Here is a 13,831-nt window from a genome sequence, read left to right as displayed (position 1 = left end):
TTTTTTAAGGTCAAATATCTGTTTCCATTTTGAAGGAAAGAAAAACCGAGCAAGCGCACATAACCAAAGCTTCCTGTAAATTGATAATGCTAAGCATAATGAATGTCAAGGTAGCCATTAAATTCAAAAATAATTAGACAAATTTCAGTGCATAGCTCTTAAAAAACACTAGATCAAAACCTCTTGGAGATATGCAGATTACTCTCTCTCTCTCTTTAACAACAAAACAATTGTAAATTCAAAAGGGCAGAAATTCCAAGAAAAATAATTAAATCGTTACATCCTGGATATATATGCGCATATACACATTTTGTCTTACATACCCACAAAGTTTCCCGAAGTTCCTTCCATCGGTTTAAGGGAGTTCCACTTACAAACTGTGCATTATTTAAGGAATGAATTCAATATTTATTTGCTTTATAAATGGGTCGGATATAAAATGGTTTGGGGCAGTTTACGCTTTATAAACCGCGAAGCGGTTCATTAAAAAGCGTAGACTGTTTCAAACCATTTTATATCGTATAAAACTAATAAATATTGAATTCATTGCTTATAATTTAATTTTTTTACTCTTCATTGAAGATAAAAACGGTCATTTGACCTTAAAAATGACGTAAAATTTTACAAAATTCAAACGTAACGTCAGGCATATTGATACGTTTTTGACGTTAGTCTTACTATGACGTAGGCAACATTCTTTATACGATATAAAATAATTCTTTGGCCAATCAGAAAAAGCGTTACAACCAGAATTAAATTATAGGGCCAACCATTCATTGGACTTTCATGATCTTCAAAAGTGTAAATGAAAATCCTCAATTATCACTAAAATGACATCATGTAATAGATTTGAATATTAGTATTCCTACTGGTATATGTACATTTTTGTAAACATCTTAGCAAATGATTGATTCTCGGTTTTTGGTAAGGAAGTTACAAATTAACGACAGCAATTTGTCACTGCCTCCACCAGTCGTTTGCTTCAGATGAAAGGACAAATGAGGTAGCAGCGAGAAAACAGGGGTCAATACTCAATCTATTTGGAAAATATTTTGATTAATACCCATTTCCCACTGATGCAGAATCTATAAACCTTGTAAAAAATAAATAAAAGAAAAGAAATGTATAAAATAAAATTGTTGAACTTATAACATGGATGATAGAAATCAGATAAGTGTTTCTTAATTAATTTTTACAAGAAAAACTGTATGCTTCTTTATCAAACATAACGTAATCTGCCAATAGACCTGTAAACTTACTTTACGAATATTTATTATGTGCTTTTACTAAATAATATAATGAAGAAAAAATGGCGCTTTTTTCTATCGTTAATCAGAAAGACCGCGAAAAAGATGTATTTTCATGTAAAATTCAATCAAAAGTGCATGTAGCTAAATGTAAGACTAAATATTAATCATTATACAACTGAATCATGAAAAACAATCCAAATAAAGGTGTTAAATAGGAATAATAAGTTGTGTTTATAATGACCATCAGTACGTAAAAAGTAAAATATATTATGACTAGTGGTGTTGAAGTTAGTATGATTATACAATGTAAATTTAGTCTTTTCTTGACTTTGTCAAGAACAAATGTGTTCTTCCTAATAATTACTCGATTTTTTGGATGGGAATTAGTGTTATTATTTAACGAATAAGGAATCATTCTTTGAGTATTATGATGTGACAATTTTGGTCGTGGCATGATCAAATCCAGTAGAGCCCAAAGGGCTTTATGATAGAATGTGAAAACAATTAGTACCATTAATTATATAAATTCTTCGTGCAATTAATTACTGATATCGCGAGATGCGCAATACCTCTTTGTAAAGTCAATAATTCCCTACTCTCAAATGCATATTGAATCTTGTTCATCTAACATGTATGTTAAGAACAAATATACTTTTGATACATGTATATATTTTTAATTAAAATATAGAAAAAACAAACTAAACAACAGTTACTGTATGCAAATATTTATAAATATATTTAAATTGTTAATTAAAAATAAAATCATCAAGAATTATGCCCTCTTTCATTACAATTCATTAAATGCTGTTTTAATATGGTATAAGCAGTAAAACAACCCAGGGTAAAGAGAAAGAACATTCATTCAGAATAACCATGATGTACATATAAGAGAAAAGCAACTTTGGAGGATATGATCGTGTACAGACGTGCAAAACATCTTGTATACGTCGCTCGATTACGAGAGCTATAATTTACTGATCATCTAACTTTATCAACTGCGTTAATACATCAAAACAAATTTGACAGAAATGCGAAAAGTCCCAAGTTGAACCAAGACAATTGGCAATGTTGCATATCTGTTTTCTATAAAAAGTGTTTACTGTGAGTGATTTGTCTATAATCAATGTTTTCATCATTGTAAATGCGTCGCTGTCTTACCATACCATACATATGGCTATTTCACACTCATGTACTCATTCTTGTTTCATTTGACAAATATTTCAAAACATAATAACCTGAGTTTTGGAAAAAGCTTGTTTTCCTTTTTTTCAAACGAACCAGTCGACATCAGGTAGAGAAAAAATGACTTGTGATTCTATTTGACACTGTTATCAGTCGACAGCATTCCGAGCGAGAATTGGTGAAAGCGATTGAGTTGTTTCTAGGTTGATTTGAAGAGCTTCTGTTGACAAAACATCCTACCTTCTGCATACGGTGTGGTCACAAAATTGGAGAGCCGTCTTTGTACTTCAAGAGTATTACCCTACATCTCCATGGCGTAAACGAATGGATACCACTCGAATCTTTTGACTATTGAAAGGTTCATTGGGGCCTTCTTCAACAAAACTCCGACTTATGACGTCACATTCTGGCCTGTATCGATGAATATAAAAAAAACGGCACGGGGATAATTAGTCAAGACTTTAGTGTCAACTAGGTGACCAATAAAAACCAGCAAGTTGGGGTTGTAATCCTGACGAGGAGTGCCAGAGCACATAACAGTTCCTACTGTTTGACGTGTAGTAATCCCAGCATAATTTTGTTAGTCTCATTTATTATTTTCAGTCTAAAAAGGTGTGACTTTACCTTTACAAATTATATAAAAGTCGGACCTGTGAACACGGAAGTCCAACTGGAAACTTTGAGGGAATTGAGCAATTGTATTAGGTGAGTACTTCACTAAACATATCGATAATAATGAATGATATTAAGATACTATCAAACTGACGGAATATCTTACTTTGATGTAGTTTTGTATGTTAGATGTACTATTCACACAAATGTATAGCGGTGCCGTTAAATATCGTTTTACCATTGATATGAACATATTGTATGCAGAAGCGGCAGTTTATACGTATTAAATAAAATGTGAAAAAAATTACAAAAGATCAGTAATTCTTCCTTCATAATCATTGTCAGGAAAAACTGATTTTTTGACGTTTTAGTTTCTGTCAGCCAGGAACATTAATTATTAGATGTTATAATCTTGAAAATCCAATTAGAAGTTTCGCGCATTTACTCAAAACTACGATTCAAAAGTGTCAAAAGCAGTTAAAATTAGGCATTAAATGCTCATTTTAAAACAAAAAATGTTTGCATTCTCTAATTTAACGAGTTTTGCCTCGGGATGCGGCTTCGTAATCACCATTTTATAATTAAGCTTAAACTGGAGAAAATGCGGCCGTTTTGTGTGGTGCATGGTTTCCTTCATTCATATGAATACGTTCCGAGAAAAAAATTCAAATTATCGTAATAAACTATAACTTATAAACTCACATAGGCCACTAAGTCTTGTATGAAGTATTATCAATGCTTTACGTATTATGTGTTAAGACAATAATGTACACTTTAACTTAGTACAATGACAAATTGTACTGGTTTTCAAAAAAAAAAAAATACGACTGATAAGTTCCACTAACTATACAGTGAAAAAATGATATACATGTATAATGTGTGTATTTCAGAATATCAATTTCATGTATTCATATTAACTCCAAAGTAGGTTTCATAAATTTTGTTCGCAAGTTTCTTGACTAAAATTGGTTTTCTGAAACAAAAACTTAACATTAATCCTTGAATCAAAATTATAGCGTGTTTCAAAGTGATCACCTGATAAAACAAACCGAAACAATAAATGCATTGATTTTCAAATCTTAAATATTTTTAAAATGCGTTCTTACTTTTCCAATCTTAATTCACTGAACGTTTAAATTTCATCAATTCAAACTGTTATATTGTTAAATGTAACAGTCAAATTGTTTTTTTAAAAATGTTTTGAATGTTTTGAAAACATATACACATATGTTTATACCCTGAGATAAAAATCAGAACATCGATTTATTTCCAAATCTTCTGAAATCAGCTTCGTAATGATTGACTCAATGTAAATATTTATTCTACCAAACAGAAATCTTTAAAAAGAAAACTTAATTATCACCGAGAATAAACAATCAAAAATACACAGGTTCTTCAAAATCGAAGAACGGATTAAAACATTGTCTTAGAACTATAGTAATGGATTGCTTCTGAACCGTTTGCTAGTTGCTACTTCAGGCGGTCGCAAGTTGAAAGGATCAAAAAGTCTCATTTTTGTAGAAACAGTGCATGGATATTCTGTTGTAAACATGTCAAAAAATGACGGTCGCCATGGGGCCATGCGATAAGATTCATCTGGTATATGGATGTCTACAAGTGCAGGCACACTCATCTTTATTATATATTGACAAATAATAAAGAATAAAATACACCCCCATGACAGACCATATGTCGAGAGAACACGGTTCATGACCAGTAATCACAAGTCTGCAAATATAATTAGAGGCAGATCACAAACATTGGCACATGTTCTTTAAAACTGATACAGCGCTATACCTCTCTCGACCTGGGTGCAAAGAATCTGAAGCTACGAATACCCTTGTAATGTGAACAATAATCCTAGATTTAAGAGATTAATTGGACGTGTGCCAATTTCATTTATGGCTTAATAACTTTTCTACAGTAAATTAATCTATATGCAATCATTTCTCGAGGGAAAAGTCGTCTTTTCTCCAGATAGACGTGTATTTACCATGTAGAATGTTTATTACGCGGTTTAAGAGAAAAGCTAATAGTACAGAACATTAATTAGATTTATTGCCTTTTTGGGACAAATTTTTACTTCGGTGAGTATGTCAACCAGGAAAGAAGAAAGGTTTCCTTGAGATTTTATTTGGATGGTTCTCCCACAGCAACCTTCCTCTGTCGAATGGATTTCCCAGATAAAATACTCGAAGCTGCGATTATTTCAAGTGTTCCGAAATCTCGCCAGCTGATCCCGATTAGAACATACAAATTACATCTTAAAACTTCTTAAAACGAAAACGACTATCGCTCAATTTGCGACTGTTTTAATAATTAAAGAAGCTAAGTGAGAAAACATCTTGATAAAATCAAATCTTCTCAAAGATGTTTTCCCGAAATTGTTGGTTAATGAATGGAATTGTCAAGGAAATAGGACGACCGCCTTTTATGTCGCTCGCACAGTATCTAGGACCAGATGTCTTGTAAATAATTTGCGGATGTAATGAGGGCAGCCATTCTCCAAATACCCGTCTCTAGTACATGTAGATTTTAAATGAATCTTAATTCGATTAAGTAAAGGGCTTTGTCAGTAAAGACTATCCTTCATTAAAAAGGTTGTACAGTAGACATGCATAAACATAAAGCGCCGAAAGAAGAACGAAAAAACTCCATGCTGTTCATTATAGCCAATGTAGACGCAAGATTTGGATAGTCACTAAGTAGCCAACTGAAAATTTGCATTGGAAAGAGGTAGTCTTAATTGATAAATATCTTTTATCGAATCAGGCACGTCACAAAGGTAGGTGAATGATGACATCTGTTAAGAGAAAAAACGGGAAGAGAAAAAAGAATAATTGATTGGCAGGACATTAGTATGTATCAATCACGGGTATGGTGAACAAATATTTCTTTATAAAGATAAACGACAGAGTCGAATCATGTAGTAATGTATTCCTCGCTACAGCGGGATGCATGACATTGGGATCTATTTACTCAAACCAATGCGCGGAAAAAGACCAATTTATTCAGAAAGTCATGATGAGCTAAATGTCAAAACGGCGTGTATATTAATCAGTATGAACGGATGCACAATGCAAACGAAGATTCGTAAATAAAGGAAATTAATGTTATAGACTAATTTGCCTGATATTGTGTTCATTTCGTTTGTCTGACATTTACGAGTATAAGAGAGAGAGAGAGAGAGAGAGAGAGAGAGAGAGAGAGAGAGAGAGAGAGAGAGTGAGTGAGTTGTACAACGCTCAACAGTGGAACTAAACTTTGAAATAATCAACTTGAATGTTGCTTATGTTTCGTAAATTCCCATAAATGAAAATAGGTTGAGATAATGATCAATTAATGTTTGGTATTACTTTTCAGGATTTGAAAAATATGGAAGGATTAAAGACATCCATTTGCTCATTGCTTTTTTTCATCGTCGCTACAACTTCCCTCGAGATTAAATCACAACATATTCGGGAAAAACAGTACGTAAATATCCAAACTGCACTGGAAAATAGCTCTTCATTTGTTCAAAAGGTTATCCATCGAATCTGATCTTCGTTTTACAAAATCAATTGCGACAAAAATTATACAATATGTAAATGCTTATTATGAATATGCTATCAACCGTTTTAATTCAATGCAGCCAAAGAACTGAAATTGTCTTATAATTATGGATTGGTTTTGTATTAATTTTGCTCGTCGAGAACCATCCTTGAAACTGAAAAAAGATTTACGGCTTAGAGCAAGTTCTTTTGTAAAATGTTAAAACGTTGATGATATAAATGTATACTCCATCATATCCGAGTTGAGATCATTGTCAGTATCATGCTTTAAGATCTAAAGTTTAAATTTTACTTTAAATTACAATTTGAAAAGCTTCAGCCCATTTAACTTCTATAAAATCTCCTCATGATAATTTAGATTTTTCAAGATGTTTATAATTAAAAATCATGAATTTGAATGACATGAAGAATTTGCAAAACGCAAGGTTGATTCAGGCAAAAGTGCAAATTAGACTAATATGTAGTTATTTATCTTTAATGCAGACGATGAATATTTCACCCGAAACTGTTCTAAATAAGCCTACTAATTTTTGTAGAAAAATATACAACGCGAACATTTACATGGTACATGCACGGCAATTGTTACATTTAGAATATATACATTGTAATTATATTATATGGTACATGTACATGTATGTTAAATTCATTTTAAAGTGTCATTTTAAAAAGTCTAAATGTCAGAACAACAATATTATACTTACCTACTATATTCTTATTTCATGATATTTAACAGCTTTAAGGTTTGTTCTAAGACTGCTGCTTAATTTTTTGTTCAAGATCAGATAATGTTACATTCATGAAGTCTTATCTCCCGATCCGTTTGGCTTTTGTATATTTTCAGTTTGGTTGATCAATTAGACAAAGTACGGGAGCAGTTAAAAGACTTATCTCATTCCGTTGACACACTACGAACTTTCACACAAAGGTAAATACCGAGATCAGCATCAGCTAAAGTAGGTTCAAGGGTATATATATTGTAATGCAAAAGTTTTGTGTGCATTTCCATTGTTTCAGATATAGTTGCAAGTCGCAGAGAATATAAAACCCTAGATTTGAGAGAGAGAGAGAGAGAGAGAGAGAGAGAGAGAGAGAGAGAGAGAGAGAGAGAGAGAGAGAGATGTTTTCCTAGGATCTAGGATAGTTTGCCACAGGCAATTCTCTGAAATTGTAACATATTAGGACTCAAACAAACCCAAAAATTCATTCATATCTGTCAAACTCTACGGCAAACAATGGTTGACACGTAAAAAAAATCGCACAATTCTCTAATTGTAATCAAATCATCTTCTAACGAATTATCATTGCAAAAGAGACACGTTCTAAACAATTATTCATGAGTTTATTGTGGACAGCTGCAGCATCATTTAATGTTATTTGTTTTCTCCAGGGAAGCCTGCGCTCTCAGTCTTAATGTAGATATTTGCACAGAGAAATACATTGAGGAAACGGCAGACCATCAAAGCAAATTACAGAACCTAATAGAAGGGAACCCAGGAAAGAGGCGACCGAAGAGAGCGGCTGATATGTCCCTAGATTTGTAAGGATTTTTAATTCATAAATTGTCTTGTGTATGTGTCAAAATTAGTAAACAATACAACAAGAAGAAATATGCCCATTACAAGTACCTTTTTATTTGTACTGAAATAATCTAGGTTTTATCTATATAGCAAAAATATGTATTTTTTCATACAACTGAAGCTTTTATGATATTTAAAAAGGCTTTGTTCTTTCATAAGGAGTAATCTAAAAGGTAACTGTTACACAAGTAATCAACAGACTGTCAGGTAATACATAGACCGTTGCCAGGTCACATTGTCGCAAAAGAATATAAAAAACTAAAAAATATAAGGTTCTTGAAAATTAGTTTTCTGAACCCTTCATGTCCATAGTCTGTTTTGACATTTTATAGGCCTACTAAAAACAATTTATAAATGAAAATATTAACTAAAACAGACACAGTTAATTTGAAGGAGTATATAAAGGACTTCTTAGCTTGTTAAACTACAGCTGTACATGTATTAATGGAGGAGATGTTAATTTTTACGTAGATGTGCACAGACGGATACTTTATGAACATAAATGATCTGTTAATGTGGTAACAAGATTGTCTGAGAATTTTTTTTCTTAACTTTAATTATTTCATAACACCAGGGATTTTATTAGTTTTCAAAATATGAACTTTTTTTATTTCAATACTTATATTAAAGACTAGACTTCGACCCGTGCGTGCACGGGTTGGCATTGCATTTGATATCGCACATTTACGAAATAGGTACATAGACACTGTATTGTTGACATTTACATAACCAAGCTTTAAGCCTACAATAATGCTATTAATTTTACTATACTCTGCTTAGTTTGACTAATCTAACTGTGTCTCGGGACAGGCCTTCACCACAGATAAAATGCCTCCCATATACCCGTAATGTAGCAAAGAATTGCAAAAATCGCCCCGAAACGATTTTGGAGAAAATTAATGAAGCTGCATTGAAAATAACAGTCAAATTATTCATAACAAACGCTTTTGAGGCTGTAAATACCTTTCATCTAAAAATTTAACTACTATTAATGAAAAATTCAACACTTTTTCAATTTTTTTTTCAAACAGTTTTTTACTCGATTCAAGTTTACACACCATGTTGACATTCGAAACTCTCGGGACTTTTCGTATTAAATGCACTGAGAGTTATCTCACTTTTTTTTTTTGGATGAACAGAATCTTTAGCAATTTTCAATGAAAAAATACACGTATTTGTATTATTGTTTCTGACTTTATCAATGCAAATGCATCCCGTGATTTAGCGTGAATGTAAGGCGCATTCGCAAGATTGTAAAATCCAAAAAATCCAGATGATTTCCGGAATTTTTCAAAAGAATTTTCGTTGAGTATTAATTAGCGAAGCTTGATTTAGAAAAAATAAAAACAAATTGGTAATCTTCAAGTACCATTGATGTTTAAAATATATATAACAAAAGACAGTACTCTTCCGATTTTTCGGTATTAATGACCAAAAATTCGAGTCTATTATTTTAATATAGTAGTATAGATTCCAGACTTTGGTGTGTTTTCAGTGCATGGTGTTAATATGTTTTATTTTTTGATTTAAATCTATGAATCAACCCACCCCACCCCACCCTCAATAAAATTTAACTTTTCTTTACATATAAATTATATTTGTATAAGTAAACATCAAGCGGTAACTAAAGTGTTTCATTTTGGCGAGGCAGCGTAGGATTAATTTTATACGAAATTGTTTTCATCAGTTTGCAAACAAATATCAGAATTAATTGTTTCAAGATCAACTGATGATTTAAAAGATAAAAGTTTGTTTGAACATTTGCCTTCTCTATTTTGAATGAACCAAAAATTAAATCAATATATGTTCTTTTCCGAAATATTTTTATTTAAAAAAAAAAATTAATTTCCAAAAAGAGATAGGATTGTATTATTACAATGTGGGGCATATGTCCACAGACCAAAATACATTCCCAAAAAAGTTGTTTAAAAATTAATAATTTGATTACAAATTTTATTTTGATATAAATTGATTAGGATTTGATTATACTTTCAAGTAAAAATCTTGATCAGAAATTCCGAAATATTTAAATGTAAAATGTAGGCGGGACACGGGCGTTAGCTTTCGCAGTTCTTTACCTATTTGGGCACGGATTGCATTACTTTATTTACTATGCAGTGACAGCTTTATACAAATCGTTATTTTAATGTAAATTACTGAAAACAACAGTATTCTAATGTGTTTGTCTCGATAGGAAAACATCTACACACTTACATGATGATAAAAATCACGTTGTTCTTTACATGTGTAAGAATATTAACCGGAAGCTTAGTACAGTTCGCCTACTAAGATTAAACTTTATTCATGTCTTGCTACTTCGGAAATCAACAGAACGGTGGGATAAACCCTTTTTATCATGATGTTTATTGCATTTACCATAATGCCTACACATTTCATTTAGAGAGCTGCCCAATCATGATATATTTCGTGCCGATCATTCCTTTAGATGAAACACTTGTTTTTAAACTTAAGTCTCTTTCCAGTGTATGACTTTAAGGTCTGATAGCTTTATATGTATCATTACCTAATCATCATTTTTTTATTTATTAAAAAATGAATTATTAGAAAAAACATTCCCATTTTAACCTCTTCTTTAAGAGGACACTGGCATTAAAAGTCTCTTGACCTTGGTAAAACACAGTTCCGAATGGCGATGTAAAAAAGCAATACACTGACCACAGATATGATTTATACAAAGGGTGAATCTTTAAAAAGAGCTTGAAAATAACGTGATTATTCATTTACCCGTATACTCATTTGAGAAATAAACAACAAGTTAAAAAGTTCACATGGATATGAACTTGGTTGGTCACGTGATCAAATCCTGTAAAGCCCAGAGGGCTTATTATAATTTTTGATTACATACCAACCAAGTTCATTTCCCGCTGAAATTTTTGACATTGCTGATATCTACTTATATTTACGTTAACTTTGAAAAAGGCACCCTGTTCAGAACTATTAAAATAACCATGCTTTTAATGTTCATGTTCATGAAAACGATAATCGCTTGCGGTAACAATAATGACGTCATTAAGAATTCACACTTTTTAACGTTTTCGTTATTCTATAGGCCCATATAAGGAAGCGTATTTGCAAATATAAATATTAAAATATATACGCTTTGATTCATACGTGTTAATTAATTGTTGACTAACAACAGTTATGTTACGAAAATTATCATTCTTTCAGTTTTATATTAAGTGAAATTTAAAGATCTTAGGAAAGATCTTAGGTAATGCAAGTAGTGTCCTTGTTAAATTAAACTAAAATTTAACTGCATCTTTGAAAATTATTATAAAAAAATCCAGTGTCATAATGAAGAATTGAAAAGTAGTTGTATAGCAGAAAATTATTAAATCGGTCTCGCCTTTAAATTTTTAGGAGGGGTGTTGCTGTGGTATCTTTCGTTTCGTTTTCGCAGTTTATTTTAATTAGATTTGCCCATAACATGAATGTTTACATCCACGAAACAGAAGACAACTGTTTTAAATGTTAAAAAAAAAAAGTTTTTGGCTTGAAAATGTGATTACTCAACAAACCAAATTCCAGTGATAAAAATCTAAATTCATAACGACGGAATGTGATTTTAATCATGATTATTTACGTCCATTAAAGCCCTCTCTAAATGATTTCCAAAACCAATTTGAAATCTATCATTTTTGTTTATTATAATTCATATACATTGTTTGTTTTGAAAATTTATTCTACTTTATGGTATCAACTTTTATATCAGGCTCATTTCTTCTTTTAACATATCGGCTTTCACCATGCAGTCATTCATGCTCTCAACCAAACGTTACATGTAGAAGGAAGTTTAAGGCTCACAAAAAGAACCGAGTCCCCGTCATTGCATGTCTGTTGCTGACACTCAGGCGATTATTTTTGCTGTGTTATTCTAGATCTGTTTCTCTTCATGACAAGTGTTTACAAAATGTAGATCTGTTGATCAAAACAACCCTCCTTCTATTTGGTTTCCCCCTGTGACTGGTTCTTGTCTCATAAACATTATCGTTTTAACTTTTAAAATCCTTTAAAATAAATCAACTAGATTTCGAACAAATTGTATTGAATTCTTAAACATAAAACTCATCACATCCTTGTTCCCGCCAGTTTACACATAGAACTCTAATAGTGTAATTTTGAGATCTAATGAACTCAAAATTAATTTTCTTACTAATTTTTACCCCAATTACTTTGTGCTTTTTGGTAGATTTGTTGAAGATTTGCTGAGAAAGAATGCTGCTTTGCAGTCAATACAACAGATATTAAATAACATGTCCAAGACAGTTCACCAAGAAAAGTAAGTCAGGGTGCATTAAGTAAAAAATGTCAATGCACCTAGATACATGTATATTTAAAATGTACTATATAACTCAACTAATTAATATTAAAAGATTGTTCAAATTAAATTTACACATTTTGTAGTCCATATCAACACGAATGATATACACGTAGTTTTTTTTATTACTGCAGCTGTTATTGAAAAATGTACTTTGATAGTCGTCCTTTTGCTTTTTTTATTTAAGGAAGAGAAGTTGCACACTGAATCTGGCTTATCATTGCCAAACCTCCGAGTATGCGGGCCTGACAGATCTTTACAACTACCTTAACAGCAATGCCAGTCCCGGCAAGAGGAGATGATCATTGGAGAGAATACCCAAATAAACTTTACGCATATTCTATGTCTCATGCCGAGTTTTAATTATTTATTCCATTCATTCGCCAACGTTTTAGAGACACAGGTATCACATACATGTATATAAGGTTTAAATGTATGGTAAATTTTGGACATACATCTATAAGCAAACATTTTCAATTGTTCACATACTACCAGTTGTTCTAATAAAGAGAGGCAAATGTAAACTTTGAATTTCTTTCCTTTGTCATTCGTCTATTAGATAATATATATATTTTTTGATAAAGAACAATTTAGGCTCTGTCATGTCAATACATGTATACAGATATTCATTGAATTAATATTTTCTCTCTTGACTCTACACTAACTTAAGTTTTTTTGAAGCCATATTTAGTACGGGATATGCACTGTCCAGCGACAGAGGTTCACGATAGACCTATTATTATCAAAATACAGATTTGATAGAACCATTTATATTCATAAATGTAAATTCAAAGGGACCTAGACATGATTTTTGATCAATTTTTATTTTCGATTTTTTTATGTATAAATAATTCACATGCTCATGTTGAATGGATGACCAAAATGTGAATGTTCGTAGTCAGGTTATAAGAGAGATACAGAGGTAAAAACTCGTTGTAATATAAACAAAGCTCGAGTCTTATATTTGTTTACAAATAATGACAAGTGTGGAATTACCATTTCTATGACAAAATGACTCATGGCAAACAAGGTTAACTGATTCAATGTGTTCATAATTGATATTATCAACAAAAGAAAGCAACCTTTGATTGAGAGACGTATACCAATAAAACAAATATGTAACCAATAGCAAGACTTGAGGTTTGTTTACATAACAAAGAATTTCAAACTCTATATCTTGCTAATATCTCAATATTTGACTTTCAAATTTTGACATAGCATTAAAATATACCCATATTAACCATTCTAAACATTAAAATTGGAAAACCAAAATTGAAAATTTTGAGCTCAAATCGAGTCCCACTAAGACTTCAAAGATGT

At 31.6% G+C, this 13,831-nt stretch overlaps 1 protein-coding gene across 1 annotated transcript; it reads left to right on the top strand.

Moving 5' to 3' along the window:
* Positions 1-2,414: 2,414 nt before the first annotated feature.
* LOC105348676 (uncharacterized) lies at positions 2,415-12,861 on the top strand. Its single transcript, XM_011458203.4, has 6 exons — positions 2,415-3,137; positions 6,408-6,514; positions 7,437-7,520; positions 7,983-8,132; positions 12,383-12,472; positions 12,699-12,861. Exons 2-6 carry the CDS (start codon positions 6,420-6,422, stop codon positions 12,811-12,813), a joined length of 534 nt encoding a protein of 177 aa, XP_011456505.1. The 5' UTR covers positions 2,415-3,137; positions 6,408-6,419; the 3' UTR covers positions 12,814-12,861.
* The last annotated feature ends 970 nt before the right edge of the window (positions 12,862-13,831 follow it).

Source organism: Magallana gigas, chromosome 5 (genome assembly GCF_963853765.1).
Source record: "Magallana gigas chromosome 5, xbMagGiga1.1, whole genome shotgun sequence".
Lineage (NCBI taxonomy): Eukaryota > Metazoa > Mollusca > Bivalvia > Ostreida > Ostreidae > Magallana > Magallana gigas.
This window is presented reverse-complemented; position numbering and strand designations above follow the sequence as displayed.

Bases quoted from the DNA above. Each gene is read 5' to 3' on its own strand.
- LOC105348676 (XM_011458203.4), top strand. From the start codon at position 6,420: ATGGAAGGATTAAAGACATCCATTTGCTCATTGCTTTTTTTCATCGTC. The intron at 7,521-7,982 runs GTAAATACCGAG...TGTTTTCTCCAG, and splicing joins CTACGAACTTTCACACAAAG to GGAAGCCTGCGCTCTCAGTC. The intron at 8,133-12,382 runs GTAAGGATTTTT...GCTTTTTGGTAG, and splicing joins GCTGATATGTCCCTAGATTT to ATTTGTTGAAGATTTGCTGA.